The sequence below is a fragment of the Daktulosphaira vitifoliae genome, unplaced genomic scaffold (assembly GCF_025091365.1).
Source record: "Daktulosphaira vitifoliae isolate Bord-2020 unplaced genomic scaffold, ASM2509136v1 Scaffold_2, whole genome shotgun sequence".
NCBI classification, from domain to species: Eukaryota; Metazoa; Arthropoda; class Insecta; order Hemiptera; family Phylloxeridae; genus Daktulosphaira; species Daktulosphaira vitifoliae.
Window position 1 is genome coordinate 29,680,677 of NW_026099573.1, and position 22,499 is coordinate 29,703,175.

At 25.4% G+C, this 22,499-nt stretch overlaps 1 protein-coding gene across 3 annotated transcripts; it reads right to left on the minus strand.

The window, feature by feature from the left end:
- Positions 1–12,770: 12,770 nt before the first annotated feature.
- On the minus strand, positions 12,771–22,296 carry LOC126897252 (prostatic acid phosphatase-like). Of its 3 annotated transcripts, XR_007702055.1 has the most exons (11): positions 22,091–22,294; positions 21,530–21,741; positions 21,117–21,218; positions 20,593–20,838; positions 20,232–20,420; positions 20,036–20,159; positions 19,213–19,427; positions 18,977–19,151; positions 18,807–18,905; positions 18,649–18,710; positions 17,247–17,734 (listed from the first exon to the last, which is right to left on the minus strand). XR_007702055.1 is itself a non-coding variant. In XM_050670726.1 (10 exons), the coding sequence occupies exons 2-10, from the start codon at positions 21,632–21,634 to the stop codon at positions 13,191–13,193; spliced, it is 1,377 nt and encodes a 458-aa protein (XP_050526683.1). In that variant the 5' UTR covers positions 21,635–21,741; positions 22,091–22,296; the 3' UTR covers positions 12,771–13,190. The 3 variants fall into 3 exon arrangements, 2 of the variants coding, with proteins under 2 accessions (XP_050526683.1, XP_050526684.1); XM_050670726.1 differs by lacking the exons at positions 17,247–17,734; positions 18,649–18,710 and adding an exon at positions 12,771–13,312 and having other exon boundaries at positions 22,091–22,296; XM_050670727.1 differs by lacking the exon at positions 18,649–18,710 and having other exon boundaries at positions 22,091–22,293.
- Between the last annotated feature and the right edge of the window lie 203 nt (positions 22,297–22,499).

The window sequence follows — 22,499 nt, forward strand, 5'->3', positions numbered from 1 at the left end:
GATAAACATAGTCGACGTTACGTAACGTGGTCGGTGTATGTGAACAATACAATATAAATACATAGTTGGATATATTGACGTACGTATAGTGTGAATGGACTTAACTCACTTTAAATGTCTGTAGTGGAATATAATATGTAGTGTCCTTCTGTCTGGTTAAATAACACACTTAAACAAAAAAAAATACTTGAATCTGTTCAAAATAATTTTTTACGATTTGTCTCTTTTAAATTTAATATTTTTAGGCACCCCCATAGTTCTTATGATGTTGTTTTAAACTATCTTAATCTTACTTCATTAAATGACCGTCGTTTACTTTTATTATCAAAATTTTTACATAAATTATTAACTGGTGATATTGATTGTCCAGAGCTGTTGTCTTTGATTAATTTTAAGATAAACAACCTTAATACTAGAAACCCTTTGCCATTTTACCCAATTTTCTCAAATAAAAATTATATTTTAAATTCTCCCCATAATATTTTAATGAACGCAGGTAATACTTATATATTCGATTTTGTTTAATCTTTATTGTCAATAATTTATCTTTAATTTGTAATTATTTCATTATGTATTTGTTTAAGTTAGATAATAGAAGTTAAGTTAATCTATATTTGACAACAAACAATGTAAACAATATTATGTATACAAATTCACGNGATGTTGACGTACGTATAGTGTGAATGGACTTAACTCACTTTAAATGTCTGTAGTGGAATATAAATGGGCCGGTATAACAGCACAACGTATTAACTCGGTAATTACTAAATATATAGAGTTCAATAAATAAGGAAACAAGTCATTATTACATAATCAATAAGAACAATAGAATCCCGTCTCTTTACTTAATAAACACTCTGTATATTTATTTATAAAACAAAACACTACGGCCCGGTTGGGTAAGATTGCGTTTACACATTTTAAAGGTGATAATCCGAACAAGATGCCGGACGAATACCGCCACAAATTGCATGAACTATTTTAACTAGTGAAATCAAATATTTGAAACTATCGAATAACTATTCGAATTGTTTTTATACAACCGTATGATGTGTTTTTAGCATAAACTATCGAATAGTTTTTAAAACCATTCGAATAAACTATTGATTAGTTTTAAAAAATATTCGAGTAGTTCTATCTAAAATTTTTATGAAGTACACCTAATTATAATAAGAATATAATTAACGAATACTTAAAATAAATTATTATACAATTAATAATAGTAAAAATTACCTTTTTACTAGTATTTCAGAAGTTATAGTTACTTAAAAAATGAAATGAGGTGAGTCGCAGGTATATATTAGGGTGGCTCTTATTTTATTAACTTTCATTGATCAATCTCCATATTCGCCAATTTTGTTTTTTATTATATGAAAGTTATTTGTGTAAAATTTAGTTTTGATAACCCCCTTCACGTCCAAATCGGGGTTGAAAATTCGTTCAAACAGGTAATTTTTCAGTTTTTGATTATTATTTTGAAAACTAACCCACTTAGCGTAACAATGTATAGAATATAAATTATAGATTTTAATATTTTAATATTACATATTATTTTTAATATTATAGATTTTAAAATAGTATTTACAAAAATTTTCCAAAAATTATTTTTACTTGCTCAAAAAAATTAAATAAAATAATAATTTGCTAAAATTCATTTTTTAAATATAAATCATTCATAATTTTCGAAATAATCATTTTAGAACAAAATGTTTCGTAAAAAAAAATATGTGACTTAAATTTTCTAAAATATTGGTCTTATATAAAATTGTCAGATTTATAGTTTTGCTGTTTTAATAACACAAACGATCTAAATAGAATTGTTTAAAACTGTTTATTTAGGGTACTGCGATTATAAATAGAATACAATTAATAATAAAAAAAATTAGTGATGGGGATTTTCAAATATTTTAAATTATCCATTAACTATTCGAATTGTGTTTATACCACCGAATATTTTATTTTTAGCATAAACTATCTTATATTATAATATAATATTACCAGAAAAGCGTTTTTTTCCTTGTTCTATTATACATTTATTAATAATATAATGGAGGTACCGAATAGTTTTTGAATGATTATCGAATAGATCGTACTATTCGATATTTCTCATCACTAATTATAACTCCAGTTCTCTTGTGTATCATTCTATTATTTCCATGTGTATATATGTTTAGTACTCATATTACTTTGTGATAAATAAATAGAAATTTTATATTTGCTCAACAATATTTAATACATAATTATCGATTAGAATAAGACACTCATTTTCTTGGAATATATTGGGAATTTTTAATTTTTGTAAAAGAAATAATATTATTATTGTAATCTTATTATATAATAGAACAAGGAAAAAAACGCTTTTCTGGGAAAATTACTTAGCGTGCTCGGAATTTCAAAATTTTTTTTTTCAACGAAAGTACTCGGTCACCAGACTCCGGGAAAATTATTGGCGAAGGTCGGAAAATTTTTGCCGCTCGCCCGCGAGCGTTTTAAAATTTCGACCGTTTTCGAGAAAAACGCTCGCTGACGCCAGCGTTTTACGACTTGAGGTTTGAAATTTTCATCAGACCCGCCCAATGACATTCCTGAGATGTGATAAAAAAATCAATTCAATCCGTTCATTTTTCACCGTTTTACGAGCTTTTTTTTTTTCATGCGCCCGAGACGCCAGGGCGCGCCGCCCGAAATTCTTGCGACACTTTACGACATGAAAACGATTTTTTTTACGATTTGCAATCATACCACGGCGTTCTGTACGTGCCAAGGAAGCGCCAAAAATCGGAAAATCCCAGATCCGACAAAAACTTTGGCCGCTACGAGCGTTTGAAATTCATCAAATTTTAACGGAAAATGACGATTTTTCTGTTTGCTAATAATACACATGTACGCGTCCTATTATATCTTATTATATAATAGAACAAGGAAAAAAACGCTTTTCTGGGAAAATTACTTAGCGTGCTCGGATTTTCAAAATTTTTTTTTTCAACGAAAGTACTCGGTCACCAGACTCCGGGAAAATTATTGGCGAAGGTCGGAAAATTTTTGCCGCTCGCCCGCGAGCGTTTTAAAATTTCGACCGTTTTCGAGAAAAACGCTCGCTGACGCCAGCGTTTTACGACTTGAGGTTTGAAATTTTCATCAGACCCGCCAAATGACATTCCTGAGATATGATAAAAAAATTAATTCAATCCGTTCATTTTTCACCGTTTTACTAGATTTTTTTTTTTTAAGTCCACGCACATGGTTGTGCTATGCGCAGTGATTCATTTCTGCTGATACGTATTATGAACCTTATTTAATGGTGTATTATGTGTATTATTATTAGGACACTATTTTGTATTTGCCCTATTTTTATCAAGGAATGTTATATGTTATATATAATTTTTATGACGTTACAATTATTTAAGTTTATACTTTCATTATAAGAACAGTACTAAGTACAGAGTTAATAATTTTCTTTTTTCTCATATATGATGTATGAGACTATGAGTTTATCGTTTGAATTGGGGTTCATCTATGATAACTATGATGTTCATCGTTAAATCGCTGTTACCAATATGTTTATCAAAATTAAATTTTTATTTTTATTTTTAATATTAATTTTATTTTAATATTAAATTTACATTGTGCCACTTATAATAACCTGCTAAATTTTTTGTTAATTATTCTATAATATAAACACAATTATTTTAATTAGATTATTATTAATTTTTGAGCATAACAGGGGTGTATTTAAGAGAGATTGGCCCTTCCTTGAACAAGCGCTATCAATATTTTTTTAGGCAACTTCTAATATATAAGGACCTAATGTTCTTTTTTTCATCATTACTTTAATTTTAGCAAAAAAATTTCTATAACATGTTTAACAAAGTAAAAAATATTAAATTTCCTCCTAAAATAATTTTTGAATAGGCCTAAAGGGAATACCTCATTAGGAGGCTTCAACCTTATACCCAATACATTTTACTATATTCTCTTTTTGAATTTTCCTGATTTTAATAATAACATTTTTAGATATAGTTTTCTATAGTTTTCACTGATTCTGAAGTAATATTTCTTCTGAAAAACACTTATCGTGCCCGGCGTAGCCGGGTACTTCTACCGGAATCAGTGGCCTACTTATGATGATGGCCCGAAGAGACTTACGCGCCGAAGGCGCGTAAGGCTCGAAGGGCCCTGGGTCTGGGGCGGAGCCCCAGCTAGGCGGAGCCTAGTGTTTATTTAATTAAATAATTTTTTCTTTTGCGAAAAGACCCCAAAAAATTTAAAAAAAAATAAATTTGTAATAAATAAATACAAATTTTATATTTATTCAAGTATTTAAAATATATGGATGAATTTCATGAAGGGTTTTAATAAAACTTGTCTCGTGGCACACATTTTCGGGACTCTCAGACTTCATCGCAAAAAAATGAATTCAACATCTTTAAATTTTAATCATCCTCACAAATCATAGATGTCATTCCCACTCCTTCCCTTTAAAAAAACAAATTAAACATTATGTTAATTGTTACATAAAAAAAAACTATTAAATAGTTTTAGGGTATTGTATGAGTACTAGTAGAGTAATTGATTTATCATTGTCCAATAAATTTATCTTAAAATAATAATCTTGAAATTATTTTTTTTAATGGTGGTTAATTACTTTTTAGGTTTATTCCTATCCCTTTCTAAACTTTATTCTTTTTTTAATGATAACCTATATTTTTAACTTACTTATAAAATAGAACATAATCAAATTAAGAAAATGACCTGTCGATAACAACTTTTAGACCAGTACTTCGGAAATTAGCAAGTTTTTATAGCTGACGGGTGAAAGAGTGATGTCGTGAAATAATATTAAATAATAAAAAATATGGTTTAAAAAAACTGAAAAACACGATATTAAAGCATATCGAACTAAAAAGTTAAAAATAATTTTAAAAATAAGCTTAAAACAATAATGAACGAAAATACTAGTATTGTGAAAAAAAGCGTCGGGCGCTCAATATACAAAAAATATGGCACAAAGCTCCCATTCTTTTTTCACAATAATACTAGTATTTTTCGTTCATTATTGTTTTAAGCTTATTTTTTAAATTATTTTAACTTTTTAGTTTTTATGACATCGCTGTCACAATCACGGAGTGTTTATTGTATGACTACCAATAGATATAATTTCTCTATTGCCAGTTAGTGTGTTTAAAAACTCACAAAAATGTGTATTATGACCATTGATAATAAAAGCTATATACCCGCGAATATCGTCATAAAAAAACCAATTAGCTACCTGTATTTGTATTAACTTATATATTATACATGTATATTAACTCAAAAAAAAATTGAATCTTTAAATGTTACGTACCAATGTACGGGTACGAAAACTAAAAATAAAATTATACAGGAATAGTGTTTGTCAACGTGAGGTGAGCGGGGTGGGGTGAATGCGTTACGACAGTCTAGTCTCAAGGCCATAGACGACGGGATACGCGAAAATAATAACACGTGGCGCGTGGAGAGTTACAAACATTCATACAGGTGAAACTAATATATGCCTGTTAAAATAGTCACACCCGATCACTAATACACTAGAACAATAAATTGAAAACTACACAATCTATTGGCTAAAAATTCATTGATTATTTTAATTTGATGGACAGGTATTTGAGAAAAACATGAATACTGAAGTCAAGAAGTAAGAGCGACAAATTCAAATAACCGGTCGAACAAAGTATACAGGTATAGTACAGTTATTACATTATATGAGAGAACGCAACTTAGAGGGTAAATGGTAAGATAGAAGCATCCTGTCTTATTCAAGAGTCATACAATTGCGTGGCCTACAGTATAGCAATAAATTCATTAGCAAACTGGCAACGTTGTTTGCCTGTTTAAGAAGCCTGAAGGAACAGAGCTTTAACAACGTTCTCAATACCTATGAACACCACGTTGCCAGTTTGTTCATTACCTTTTCTTTTATTTGAATTTATCGCTCTTACTACTCTTGGGTCGATCGACTTCAGTATTAAATTCCTCCAATATCTGTCCATCAAACTGAAAATAATTAATGAATTTAACGCAGTTTTTTAAATATTTTTCCCAACTGCTGAAAATAATTGTTTGAATTTGTCGCTTAAATATACTAAAAATATACCTTATAAAAGTACCAACTTTATTTTTTTAAATGGCAACATGCATTTTTAACTTACTTATAAAATAGAAAATGATCTAATTAAAAAAATTACTGGTAGATAATAATCATTGGACCAGTACTTCGAAAATTATTAGTTTTTTAATACTTAGGAAGATGGAAATGAGCGGCCTAGAAATGTTTAATGATAAAAATAGTTATCAATATATTAGAGCAATAAATTGAAAACTACACAACCTATTGGCGACAAATTCATTAATTAGTTTGAATTCGAAATATTTGAGAAAATAAATACTCTAGTCAATCGAGTTAAATAATAAGAGCGACAAATTCAAAATATAGGCTGAACAAAATTAAAGTGTCATTAATGTATAGTATAATGAAAATATTGTATGAGAGAACGTGACTTGGCGGCCAAATGGTAAGATACAAAAAAAAGAGCCTACATTTCTCAATAGTCTCTCAGTTATATTATTTCGTGTCCCGCGGGTTATTAATAAGTTCATACGCAAACTGGCAACGTTGCTTCCATAAGTCTGTATAATTAAAAGGGACAGAGCATTGAAATCATTGTTAAAAGGCTTACACACTAGGCGTATAATTGGTGGTTTTAAACGCGAACGCCGATCATGTGCACACTACAGCGTTTTGACGCGTCTTTATAATGAAGATTAGCCCGTCAAAAGCTACAGTATAATCACAACAGTTTCAAAATTCCTCGCGGGAGCATTTGTTCTGATTATTTTTAAAATTTTTTAAAGTATTAAATAAGTTGCAATGGAGACATTAGATAATATAGAAGTTGCATGCGTTGTGTACGCCATGTATCATGGTTGTACAAAAAAACAAAAAATAAATAAAAAAAACAAGTGTTCGTAGACATTGGGTTCATCCCCGAAATTTAAAAAGATCTCGAAAAGGTTAATTTTTTAACTTTAAGGAGTTATCCCAAAGATTTTTACATATATTACCGTATGTCTATAAAGTAATTCCAGAAGAACAAACCCAACCTAACCTAAAAAATTACATAAAAGTATGTATTATTACATGATATTTTATATCATAAATTATATCTTATAGAATATGATGTATTGTAATATGAGTAGTTTAAAAGTATTAAATATTCATTTATAATGTGGTCTTTGACTCATTGAAATATTTTATTTGGCAAATTTATCACTAACAGTTGGCAAAAATATTGTGTATTGTGAATATAATTTAAAAAAACTAGGGTGGTCCTAATTTAAAATAATAGGTATTCATAAGGATATAAAAAATATTAAAATTTTTTTTTGTGGCTGTTACACTTTTTGTCAGCTATCGCCGAACCGATTTCTTTTAACGATACGTCAAAAGATCACAAATCGTATATAGTCGAAGACATTACCCTCAAAAATTGAAAACATTTTCCTCGTTCCCCTAAATGGGGAAACCTCTAAAAAAATTACAAATTTAAAAATCGGTAATTTTCGACATTTTTTCGTGAAAATAAATTGAATGAGCTCTCGCGTGCCTGTAAACTGCGGCGTTTAATCTCCCCGTGTGAATGATAACATGCGATTTCTATTGTTTAATTTTAGCGATCGGTCACGTCCGATCGCCCAAAATCAAACCTATGCGATCGGTCGCGTCCGAACGCATGTTTTTTGTCATAGTATTGTTAAGAACCCCTGAATATTATTTTATAATTGAGTAGAGTATAGAATACATGGTCGTCCGACTGTCATCGAACACAGGAATGTGCTGACCAAGGGTTTTAGGGCAACCATGGGCAAAGGACTCCCACTGTAGGTACCCTACAGTCAGTCGTGGTTTAGTATGCGCTAGTTACACTCATTCTATATCATTCTATGTCATTCTATTTTATTATTCTATTCATTTGTATTAATATTAATAAATAACGTGTATTGTATTATTAATTGTGTCAATCAAATTATATATTCTAAATTTTTATTGAAAAGTGAGTGTTTTCGTTTTCTTCTTAAGTTTAATTCCTTTTACCACGTGGGCCCGCACAACAGTGTGCATGGTTCAATTTAAATGCGAGTGTTTTATATAAAGCGATTAATCACCGCGTTATTTAAAACGCGTGCTTTAAACGCCTAGTGTGAAATTCTCTTTAAGGCTTATGAATTCCACACATTGCAAGTTTTCTTATTAACTTACATTTTATATGAATTTGTCGCCGTTTTTAAAATATTTTTCCTATCTGCTGAAAACGGTTGTTTGAATTTGTCGCTCAAATATACTAAAATTATTGCTATTAACAGACTGTCCGATTGAGTTATTTTTCTCTTTGTTATTTATCGACTATTAGAATTGTAAATAAATACATTTATAAAATGTATATTATGTCGGCTTAGTCAATTTTTGGTAGAAATTATTCAAGCATCACTTTTACTACATCAAAAGTATTCTCTTTTTTTATTTATTAGAAATGTTTTTTATATTTGATAGAAGTTTTAAATTTTATTCTTATATTTAACTTGACATTATATATATTGTAATTAATAATAATTTAATCGATTATTCTCCGTAATATCTATTAATCTAAAATTTAAAAATATAAATAATCCTTTACAAAATTGTTAACTTAATAAATGTATAAAACTGTTACATAAAATTGCGTGAATTAATACTAAAATTATTTATTATATGTATATGTTATATTATATCTTATTATATAATAAAACATTTAAAAATTACCCGATGCTGGAAAAATTACTTAACGACGTACGATTTTCATTTTTTTTTTTAATGAAAAAGCTCCACGACATTAATCTGGGAAAATTATTCATGACAGTGAGAACATTTTTTTTAGTACACTGTGATCGTTTAAAAATTTTATCAAAGACATTCATGCCGGCAGCGTTTTTCGACTTAAAATCTGAAATTTTTACCAAACCTGCCCAAAGATACCTTAAAAATAACATTAAAATCTGTTCATTTTTGACCGAGTTAAGAGCTTTTTTTTTAAGTCCTCCCTAAATTTTTTAATAAACTTCATTTTAATTTCATATTAGTATGCTAAATATCAGATCATTCTAATAATTACTCTAACGTATAATTAAAATATGTAATATCAATTATTAAATTAAAAAATTTTAGGTTATAAACTATCTATTAATACCTAGTAATATTTATGTAGTTGATACTTAGTTTAATTTAAACATAAGATATAATTGACATGGTTGGGGAATTAATTATTTTAATTTTAGACGATTGTAAATCGATCTTTTTCGTCCGAAAATAGAGAATAAAAGTCTTTTTATACGTGTAATTTAAAATTATGGAAAAGAAATTTCAAATTAAGGTTTTAACTGTTAAGGCCAGTTTTCATCCAAAACCCAGTTTCAATTGAAAATTTTGATTAAAATTTAATGTTTTGGTGATACTTTAAATTTTGATTATTTAAAAACTTGACCATAACCTAAACTTAAACTTCAAAAAGAAATAATGGTCTAAGACTTATTACCAACCGGTATCACCAAATATATAAAACTCTCTGTCCCTAATCGTCTTGTTAAATTTTGTATTTGTATTAGATCGTGTATGTTTCAAATATTTCTTAAAAATTAGTAAAAACCAACTTATATTACTTATACTCATACAATTACAAATCATTATCTATTTCTGGGGTATAACCTCTTAATATCCATACAAAAATATGTAATATTATACAAATATATCGTGAAAGTAGAAATAATTGAATATAGTTCATTTAAATGTATTCTAGTTACAACAATGTCAACCACTAAACTATTTTGGCCACCTAAAATACATATTTATAATAACCACCAGTGGCGCAACCAATATTAAGATATGGAGTACAACCAGTAACGGAATTAGGAATGTGGGTACTTTTGATCCATCAAAAATATTTTTATGGAAACTATTTCATTCATACATTTAATGAAAAAATATACATCGAGATTTTCTAACTCAAAAATCATAATTTCTTAAAAATATTCAATAGATAAAACTAAAAATATTCGAATATTCAAAAAACAAATTGTAAGCATTATTTTTTCTTAAATGTTTGTAAACAAAAAGTTTTTAATAAAAAACTATCGTATATATTTTAATAATAGTTTGATAGTCAAAAATTGTATACCTGAGTTTTATCAAAACTTTCACGCGGTAGTACCCATATTTAGTAATTAGTTATAAATGACTGCTCTATGTTTGAAATACCGCAAGGAATAACCTATATTCTACGCGCCATGTATTTCATCATTTGTTGTAAAAAAAGGTTGAGTAGAGTACTAAGAAAAAAAATTCAATAACGTTCTGTAATTATAAATCTATTCTTTTATATGAACTTATTAGTGTTAAAAACCAACAGTATTTAATATTATTAGTACAAAGTAAAATAATAATTTTTATTGTTTAATTATTGAACTCAATTTAAATAAAGATTAGATCAATTATTTATCAAAAGGTAAATTATTATTATAGGTATATAATAATTTATGAATACATATAAACATAGTTATAACAAAAAACAACTTTACTTAACACTGATAATACTAAAATAGGTAATATATGTAATTGTTTCATTAATACTGGTAATAATTAATAAATAAACTAGTTAAATACGAGAAAAGAAATGATCACGTCATTTTCTCTATGATTAAAATCATACATATTATATTTTTAATCAAATCGATCAAATATGAAAACACTTAAAAAATGAAATTCTCATCATAGAAGTAAATAGAAAAATTGTATGAATTTCTAGTTGCAAATAAAATATTTTATTCTTTATTAGACCAACTTATTTTGTAATTTATAACAAAGTAATTAAACATACTAGAACATGGATAAGTAAAAACTCAAGGAAAATGACTCGTTCTGACTTATTGAAGTTATCAAGGTTTCAGGGAAAAAAATTCAACTTAAAGAATGTTAAGAATTTATTAAAATCGTTTTTACATGTACAACACTTAACCACGCACAAATAACCTATCAATGCTAATCGACAATTCAAAATTAAATGAAGTTATAAACAATTTTCGTATTCAGGGAAATTAACCCAATAAAAGCAATTAATTTAAATTGACACATTTAATTTATCTTGATATATAGGAACATTGCTGTAAAAAAAATTTATAATAAATTTTAAATAATAACTTTGAGTTATCTATAGTTTTTTTTCGATTAATATAGATTTTCTAAAGGTAACAGAATTTATTAGGCTTTTCAAGTTTTTCGATCTATCGAAGTGCTACTGTACCTCCATATTTTTTTGAAATCTTAAAATCAAAATTTGTACATTATAAGTACAACAGCCCTTTAAATAATATGTTTTTTTGAGCTTATAAAGTCAAAAATGGCATTTCATAAAAACTATTAATTTATACAAATATTAGAACTGTATGATACATATTTTTATTTAACTATTAACTTTTTATCATAAACATTAATGGTAATTATTTATTATACTACGATTAATAAGTTAAATATAGTTACCTTTTCAAATTACAATTGTGCATAAAATAATACAATTGTAATTATTTACAGATTAGATAAGTAGTATGACTAGACAAAGACTTGACTATAACTTATGTATGAAATAAAGTTCCAAAAATGATAAAAAATTGAAATTTATGTTTATATTAAACTCAAAAGTTAATTATATAAAAAACTTCAATAATTTGACCATTGTAAGATATTTTCGCAGAACGAAATGATAAAAACTACCATATTATACTTTTTATACTTGTTTTGCAAAATAATCCAGTAACCTAAGAAGTAATTGGTATAAAATTTTTTGGGGGTATAAATTTTATTTTCTCTTTTCCTAAAAAGTACTTTCATGTATCAATATATACAATTTCTACATTTGTGAGGGTGTCTAATTCATCAATGGTAGGCAAGCCTCCACAAGTTGAACCTATGTTACTAATTTGTTTAAATTACATTATTTTAAAAACTAAAAATATCCATGAGCTGACACATTGCAAAAAGCACTAAACGTTTTTAAGTTGTAAAGGGAAATAGAATAAAGAAAGAGCTAAATTTGAAAATAAATAAAGTTATAAGAATCGCAAGGTATGGTTTATAATTCGTTGTAATTTATTGATTGGTAATTTGGTAGTGAAAAATAACCAATTTTAATGAAGCAAATTTTCTGTAAATTTTGATACTTATATTTATTTTAGAATTTTCAAAAGAAAAATGAACATATCGATTTATTATACCATTGTCTTCAATTTAAGTTAATGTTATCCTAATCTAAAATAAAAAATAATTTATAAAAACGCTTTAGTGTTTTTTGTAAATAGATTTCTCATTTAATCAGTCTTAATGTAAAAAAAAGTTTTAATTTTAATAGATCATACTTTTTAATCTCAAAGATGTATATAAATTATATAATATGTTTAGTATTTTAGTTTACTGGTGAAAAGCTAAAGGAAAGGGTTGAGTTCTTTTACTAGATTTAAAAAATTTTTCTTAATTTTGAAAGGAAAAATATTTTTTTAGTCTAATTATCTTTTTGGTCATAAATATCATAATCAGTCGTCATGTTGAAATAAATTTATATTATTATTTTTAATTTAAAGGGGATTTAAAAATATATCATGTCTAATTTTCAATATTTTTTTTGAAAACCTTATTGATAAGTAAATAATAATTTTCTATTTTTCAAATAACTGTAAGAAAACTATGTATGACAACAATGCGGTTTAAATTTCTATTATTGGAAGAAAATCTTGAAAAAAAGCAAACAATTTTTTCTGTGGTATTGAGGTATCTTAATCCTAGGAATTTTAGTATAAATCTAGACATCCTAATCTATTGGACGACTGAATTAAAGAAAAGTAATTTGGCCCAATTAAATTTTTTGATGAAACTAAAACTACTTGTTCTCCTAAGTTTCACTATAGATGAGGAGAAAATTCGATCACATTTCAATAGTATACACTTTACAATAATTTGAAAAATAGAAAAACAAATCTATACTTTATATACAGAAAAAATGTTTTCTTAAAATTTGTCACGTTTTCTCTTAAGAACAGTATTGATACATGATTATATAAATAAAAAACTAACAATATTAAACGTCTGAAGTGGTTGCTGCTGAGTCAGAGTTCATTCTATATGAAACAGCTACTCGACTTTTTCCACTGTGTTCGTAATCAGTATTTTCATTGTCTTCTCTGGGCACTGCGTGATACACTAAAATTACATCAAATATTAGTTTAGGTTTTTGGTAATTTTACACTTATATTTTCAATAATAATAACTTATAAATTTCATATCTAAAAACATGCAAATCAATAAATTAAATATATAATTGACAGCTACCAATAAATTTTATGGTAATTTTATTTAAACCAATTACCATCTCATAGATAGTAAGATAGTACATCTATATTGAAAATCAAAATTATTCAACATAATTATTGATTGAGAAAATTTGATAAATACTCATTAAAACTACTAAAATAAAACAAACAATACTACCGTAAAACATTGATAAGTCAATGCTCAAGGTAGATAATATTTTTTTGACTGGTCGAAGTTCTAATATTATTATTGGCATTTGTAATCAATTTCCTGGTATTTTTATTATAAGTAAAGATAACTAAATTCTCTTCATTTTATCAATAGCGTTAAACTGTAAATGCTACTTAGACAGGTGCCCTACCATCAAATGCAAGCGGCGTGGTTGGTTGATTTTCACCAAGTAAATAATTTAAATATAAATGATTAAGTAAAATATAAATATAAATTTGAAGACTTTAATTTGCTTAAGTTTTAAAAATATAGTCGCTAAAATGTTATAACTTGAATCATTTCTATTTAAGAAAATTATTATTATAATTGTTATCGAAAATGTAAAGTCAAAATATATGAATCATACTGATTTATTAATAGCCCGATCGATTGCAATAGAATACAAGTCTGTTATCAGTCGTTAGTTGTTCAAAAATATTATCCAAACTATTCATAAATATTGTAATAAAAACAAGTCAAACTAATCTTGTAAAATATATTAAATCCAAACTAACAATTAAATTTTTTCTTTTTATTGGGTGGCTAAATATTTTTTGAATACCTTTAAATATTTTTTCTTTAATTACCAAAAAATTAATCTAACAATAAATAACCAAGTTTGTAAAGAATAAATTTATATTTATCAATTTTTTTTCAAAAATGTTTGCTCTTACTATTTATGATTTTGGCGCCACTACATAAAATTAAAAATAATAAGTTCTGAATTATTGTTATATTCTAACATTATGAATAATAAAATTGAATTAAACTAAAATTATAATATGAACACAACGAACCCTGAAATCTTCTTATATTATCATACTACGAATATTCTGATGATATATTAAAATGTAATATATTACCCTATGATATCTTGTGCAACACACAATTGAAAAATAATGATAATAAAAATTACAAAAAATTTAATTTAATCACCTCTACAGAGTGTTCAGTAAGTCAGGAAACGGGTTTCTATTGTTCTCATTGTTACAAACAATGAGAACAATAGATACCCGTTTCCTGACTTACTGAACACCCTGTATATAAGACCCCTATAATGTTTAATACATTTTTTAATTGAATTATGCCATCGAAAGCAAACTATGGTTTAATAACTCACAAAAAGACCAATTGAATTTTATTGATCAAATTAAACGACCATTTACAAAGAAGCTAGACCAATGTTTTTCGAATAAACAATTATCATGGAAGATATTGAGTTATTTTTATTTACTTAGATTTAATTTTTTCATAACTGAATACATGGAGTAATTCTTTTTTTCGTTACTTTTAGTTAGCTACATGTTTTTCTAAATTATAAAGAATTTTTTTATTCATTAGTCTTATAAGAGTATAAATTTTTTTTAATAGGTACATACATAATTTAGCTTCTTTATTAGATAATGATCTAATAAAAAAAATTAATAGTCAATAACAACTTTAGGAAAGTATTTTAGAAATTCAAATAATTTAAAGTAAAAGCTTAACTTAGTAATCAGGACAGATAATTGATGAAGTGACTAAAAAGACAATAACATACCCTGAGGCAACAAAATTAGATAATATAACATAAAATTACTTTCAAAAATACAATAAATATTTTTAACAAAAACTAGCTTAGATATATATCTATTTAATAATAGATCCTTTAAAATACAATCTAGTAAATAGAAAAAACAAAATGAAACGTGAAATTTATATTTATTTAAGTAGACAACATGCCTAAGTCAGAAAAAATTTAAATCCTTCTATATGTGTTTAAATGTTTGAACTAGGCCTAAATAAGCTAGAAAAAAAACAAAAATACATTTAGTGGTGAATAAGGTTTCAATGTGTTTTAAACTTATAGATTGAGTATTAGTTTTATCAAGTATATCATTACATTTTATCACAATTATAAACTAAATATATTATTATTTTTCATTTAAACAAAAAATAAATCTATTTGACAGAGAATAGATGTGTGTACTAATGAAAATAAAAAAAAAACCTAGTACATTGGGGTCACGGCTCAGTGGTGGCGGGCATAGTTTGAACGAGTATATTGATATCTGACAGTGATTAAAATCACTATCATAAAAAACGCTTCGATGCAAATCTGTAGATGTTTAATATTAAAAAATTGGTTGATTATTCCAAAAGCTACATGATCTCCTATTTTCTTATTTATATCCTGATTACAAGTTTTATGATTTATAAGTGTAATATATATGAATTAATATATAAAGGGAAATGGTTTTATTTAAAAACAAAGTATGTCAAATGAAAAAAGTATATAAATACTACTTCTCATAAAAAAATTGTATTGATCCATACATTTTTCAAAAAGTTATAGGATAATAAAGTTAAAAATGTAAAATACAAAATCAAGAATTTTAACACAAAAATAGCATACGGTAGCTATTTTTACCATAAAGACAAAAAAAAGTCCGAATTTTTTTTTTTTTTTTTTATAATAAAGTATATTACATAAAATTTAATTTAAGATATATATAAAAGTGTCAGTATTTCCGGAACCCATTCAAAAGTTAATATTTTGTGAAAAAGTTGTCATTTTGAATCCCCCTCTTTGGGCAAGAAAGAGTCAGATTTATAAAAAAAAATATCAAATGATAGGTAGACATTATGCATCTATAAAAAAAAAATTATATAGATTCGTTCATTTTTGAAAATGTTATGGCAGTTTTAAGTAAAAAAAATTGAAAAAATGTCAAAAATTAGTGATTTTTAGATTTGTAATTTTCTTGAAGATTTCCCCCATTTACGGTGAATGAGGGAAAATTTTTCAATTTTTGAGGGTAATGTCTTCGACTAGATACGGTTTGTGATCTTTTGACATATTGTTCATCAAAATCGGTTCGGTGAGAGCTGAGAAAAAGTGGTAACAGACAAAAATAAATAAATAAAAACACATCGTACTAAAATTAACTTTCTCAGCTTCGCATCAAAGCTAACAAAACTAAGTTTATAAAATAAATTTATTTAAACATTATATTGGTATTGGGTTACCTTATTATAAAGTAGACAAAATAAATAACATTTACACCGATTTTTTAAATATTATATATCTAAAAATAAAAATAATAGTATAAATTCTAATAGAAATCATAGTTGTGTGGCATGCAATTAAAATATTTTAGGTGAAAATAAAATAATTTTGAATTGGTCCATTCTGTACAATTCAAGTACAAATGATTTATTAATTTTGGTAAATATATTACTAATGAATGTAACAAAACATTTTTGGGGGGGTTAGAAGTAATTAAATTGTCATTAGTTAACTTATAAAAAATATGATAGCTATCTACTCCTACAGTACTATAATGTAAACAAATACATGACATTATATATTTAAGAAGTATTGGTGTATAAAAAATCTTAAATAAAATTTAAATTTATTGATAAAAATACTGTTTATGTCCTATTAGTTACCACATCAAGTTCAAAATTAAAAGATATTGAAAAATAATTTGATAGAAGAATAATTTAACTATTATTATACAAAATCACTAATTGTAACACTATTACACTGTAATAGTTGGATAAAGATAAGCGGGTAGAATGTTAAGTATATTAAATTACATTCTAGTTTTCATAAATAATAACACATTCGTAACCAGTCTTGAAATTATGTTTTAATTTATTTATTCTATAAAAAATAAATAATTACACTTAAATTATAAATAAAAACAATTTGGAAGTTGAAACAAAACTTTACAATTATTTCTTATAAAAAATTCCAGGAAAATTAAATAAAATAAAATAATTAGATTAATAAAACAAATAATTTAAAATTATATTAAATAATTAAAAATTGTATTTATAAGTCCGATTAAAATTAATTTCTATTATAATAAATATTTAGTATAATTTAAACATAATTCAAAAATGGCAATCAATCATGAATAGTACAAAGTAAATAAGATTCAATATTCTACAACTAACTCGAGAAATATCAATGGTTTTATCTAAAAATAATTGAAGAAATAATACTTCTCATGTAAGTTATTACACTTATTACCACTTTAATGAGTCATTGAAATTACTATCTGCATGGGATGAAAAAATTAATTTGAAATATGTTTCAACCATAATATTAAACTGAAAGAAAAATATAAAAATAATAACAATAAAATATATGGTGATATGAAATTTTGTTTAGAATGTTAGGAATTTATTAAATGTTAATTGTTTAATAAAAGCAAATTTAAATATATGAAAGTATACATATTAAGAAACAAGAAAACAAGGGCTATTTTCTAAAAGTAAAAGACAAAAATGTCTGTACAGAAATGAATAATTTAAAAGTATATATTAACATTTTTTATGTTATCTAAAGAATATGATGAAATTAAGAACAAAAATAATTAAATAATTAAGTTATCTGTTCCTAATTAAAAGTAACCAAAATTTATTTAAAATATTTTAGCATAAATAGATTACTTCATTAAAAAGTAAACATTGTCATAAATGGTTATCCATCAAAAGTAAAACTCAATATTAAATTGATATTTTAAACAGTTAAATTATGTAACCATAAAAGTAAAAAATAAATATATAATAAATAATAAATTTTTGAAAGCTTAAAATAATACAAAGAATAACTAAAAAAAAAGAATTAAAAAAATATGTAAGTAATTATTGAATATAAAAACATAAAAATGCTATTATTTCTTTTTTATACCATTCTAATATATTAGACTGGAAATTCTCCAATGTGATCATTTTTCTATTTACTAAATAGATTAAGTAGAAATCATAATAAGTAAAAGGAAACAATAGTTAAGCAGCATTAGTAACTATATGATTAGTAAAGTTTTAAAAATCAATTAATCATAATAGGAACTAAATTTTCTTTACAGATATGAATTGTCTATTTGCAATATTTTGTTTTTTTTTCTACTCACTATGTGCTAAATCATAAAAAAGCAAAATTATGAAAAAATTTTTGAACATCGTTTTTTAACAAGACAATTCGTATACATTTTCTAAAAAACTAAAAAGGATTAGCTTACTAAAATACTTAAAATTTTGTCCCTCTACGCAACATCGGAAGCAATACCAAAATATAGTCATGCTAACAGAAATGTAAAAAAAAAAAAACATTTCTTACTTCCAAATTACTAATTTATAATAAATTGTATTTATTCTACATATATTATTTTATACATACATTTCTGATAGTCTCTTCCGCAATAGCAAAATATATACTTTTTGTTGATAATATAAATCAAAATGGAGATCAAAATTAGAAATATTACAACCATTCCTCCTAAGATTATTAATAATAATGTCATTAATCTTGCTTATTAATCAGTTGCAAGTTTTAATAGCTTGATTTACCATAATATAATAAATGAGTGTTATCTATTATATTATTATGACACTCTTTATACCAGTTAATAGACGTGTAAGGTGAGACAGCTTTAGAAAACTGGCTTAACTCACAAGCAACAGAGTCACAACCAGGAATTTGAAGCAAATATGGTTCATGATTACTTGAATTTTTATATGATACCTATAAAGTAATATTTAACAAATATTAAAACAAAATTTTAAAAAGTTTATCACTATCGTACAGTAACAACAAAGGTTTTAGAATTCTTCATTTTCCTTAATTCAAACAAAACTGTTGAAGCATATGCTGGCAACTTGCCATCGTATACATTTAAAGTATTTAATATTCCAGCTATTATAGTGTCATGAGCAGAATAAACCCAAAGCTTTCGGTCTGGTATCAATGTGTTGTTACTTTTTAGTTCCATGTGATTTACTATTTCTTTTATTAGCATACCTATAATTACAAATTTCTTTTTAATTACAAATAATCATATACAATAAATTGATCTATAAGCCTAATAAAAATGGTAAAACTTGACCGACCCCCAGTAGTTGGGATTAAGATGAGGAAGAAGAAGATAAGCCTAATGAAAGTGGTATCAAAAAACTCATTAACTATGATTTTTTACTCATGAGGGTAAAAAAAAAAACAGTTTAACATTACCAACAGTAATTTTTATTATACTATAAATTTTAATACTTTTGAAAAACATTTTTATTATTNTCATTAACTATGATTTTTTACTCATGAGGGTAAAAAAAAAACAGTTTAACATTACCAACAGTAATTTTTATTATACTATAAATTTTAATACTTTTGAAAAACATTTTTATTATTAAGCAGAGACTATATATGAGCAAAACAATCAAAGATAATATTGATATCTCAATTTGATTAACCCTACTTTAAAAACTTAACAAGTTGAAAAATAAGTATCTCTTATAATTGTTTTTCAAATAAAAATTTATTTTTAATAATTTTACCAAAAAATAAATATTTGGCTCTGAATGAATTAATAACTTTAAAAGTGTAATTAATTTTATTAAATTTAAGAATTATACCATAGTTCAATTTTTTTAATAATGGAGTATAAGTCTGCAGTTTAAATGACAGTTCAGCAACTTCTTGTAATTTATCTGGGTACACACTCTCTGTCCAATTAGGTAGTGTGTAGTTATATTCCGTCTGATAATGAAAAAAAAAGATTTTTTTAAAAAGATAATTTATAAATAGACCACAGTTGTTCTTATATTTTACCTCAACTAATAATACATCATAAAGAAATTGTAAATCATAAATTGGATTCTTCATTTCAAGTCCAGAATGCTCTTTCACATAATTATAGAGTTCTGTATGATTTTTGTGATAATTTTGTATTTCTGAAGAGTTCATTAGTTTATGAAATTCTTCTATGTAACGAGGACAGTTATCTCCAAATGTCAAAATCTGAAGAATAATATCATTTTAGGTTTAGTAAAAAACCAACAAAAAAAATAAACACACCAATGAAATAACTTTTATAAGGATAAATGAATGCAAATTAATAAAATAAAATAGTTTTAAAATAAAAATAAGTATAATTATGAATATTAAATATACTATAATAAAATTATTTTACTTTATCTTCCATTGGCGATAAAGAATGAATAGGAATTGGTTGCCATACGTGTCCTATTTCACCATTCCAAATTTGATCTTTTTGTGGTGGATATAAACCAGCTAGATTTGCACCAGCACTCATCAAAGCACGATCTATATTTGTACTGTGTATATAGATATCATCGAGTGAATATATTGCAGGCAATAAGTCACTATATCTATTTCTCAACCACTTGCCAAGTAAATAATGTCTTTCTTTTCCTTTCTACAGAACAAAATTAATTATAAATTAAAAAGTACATATTAACAAATTTAACTTAGTCTATAATAGCTACTTAGTTCTTAAATGAAATTAGATTATACTTCATTAAATTTTTTTCATTTATTAATAATATTTAAAAAATTTGACTTGGAATATAATGGCTTATAAATTAAATTTTGATCTAGACTTGTCTAGAAGTTCAACTTTTTCTTAAGATAAATCTATATAAAATACCATTGTTGTTGGTGTATTAAAAAAATATATTTTAATTAAATACTTACATTTGTTAGTTGTCCATAACCGACTGACCAATAAGATGCATTTCTATAAGGATCTGTAGGATAAGATTCATGATTGATTGACCGATCACCATGTCTATATATCTAATAAAATAAATTTCATTTTGCTTACAAAATATTACTATCATGGCCGCATTTGAAGGTTGATGGATGATAAATCAATTTCCCAGAAATTTTTAAGTCATACTAATTATTGTATAATGGCTAGGGTGGGTATGTAAAAAATCCAAATGTAACCATAATTACTTTAACTTTCAAGTTTAGATTAAGAAAAACAAGAGTTATTCTTAACAAAGTAAAAACTTTTTTTTTTTATCTGTGTTTAAGCAACACATTTTTTGTATCATGCTTTTTGACAACTAATACTTTTGTCAAATAGTACTATATAAACTTACTATAGATGCAAAAATAAGTTCTCCATATTTATCAGCTAATGGATCAATACTCATACATAGTTCGCCATAAAATAATGGAAATAATACTAATATAATTTTTTGCATTTTGAACGATAATGTTGTTGGTCAATTAATATCAATCAGAATTAGTTTATCAGATCAAAATAATTTTAAATACTGTCAAATCTTCATTGTTCCGTTATAAAATATTACTGAAAAAAACCAAGGAACAAACATTACAATAATATTCTTCAATACATTCAATAATATTTTAACTTTTTTAAGGTAGTACGAAAAATTATTTGCACAAGTGCAAAATGTTATATGTTTCCCCACTAATCTCTATTATTATTTATTCACTCTTTGAACAGAGAAAAAACAGCTGCAGTAATCAGCAAATAACAATAAAAACCAAAAAAATACAGAAAAACGAGCTATTAATAAAAAATAATATTTTATAATAGTAAATACGACCAAAAAACTGTACTTGAATTAAAATATTAATTTTAATCTGAAAATGTAAAAATTCAATAGTTTGCAAGTATTAATAATACTACTTACCTCTTTTGCAATGTAATAAACCAGCTGGATTTTCGGTAACAGATCAAATGGTGGACTTCAAAAGCAGACTGAACAACCGACATTCATAGCTACAAGTGTGAGAATGTCGTTATTGCCTAAAGGCCAACAACTAAAAAGCGTCGATTAATGAGAATACAGATCATATGTGGTAGTCGTACGAGTTGGGGTTTTATCAGTATACCACTTATCAATGATTATTATTGCCGTGCGCGGTCTGTTCAATTTTGGTCGTACGACTTAATCAACTTTAATTAATATTAGTAAAGAAATTTCGTTTTTTTAAGTAGCGATTGTTTGTCTAATTCTTCGTAAGTTAAAATAAACATATACTTGAAAATTAAAAAATATAAAAAATTTTTCGTTTAATTGTTTGCAAATGTTATCACTT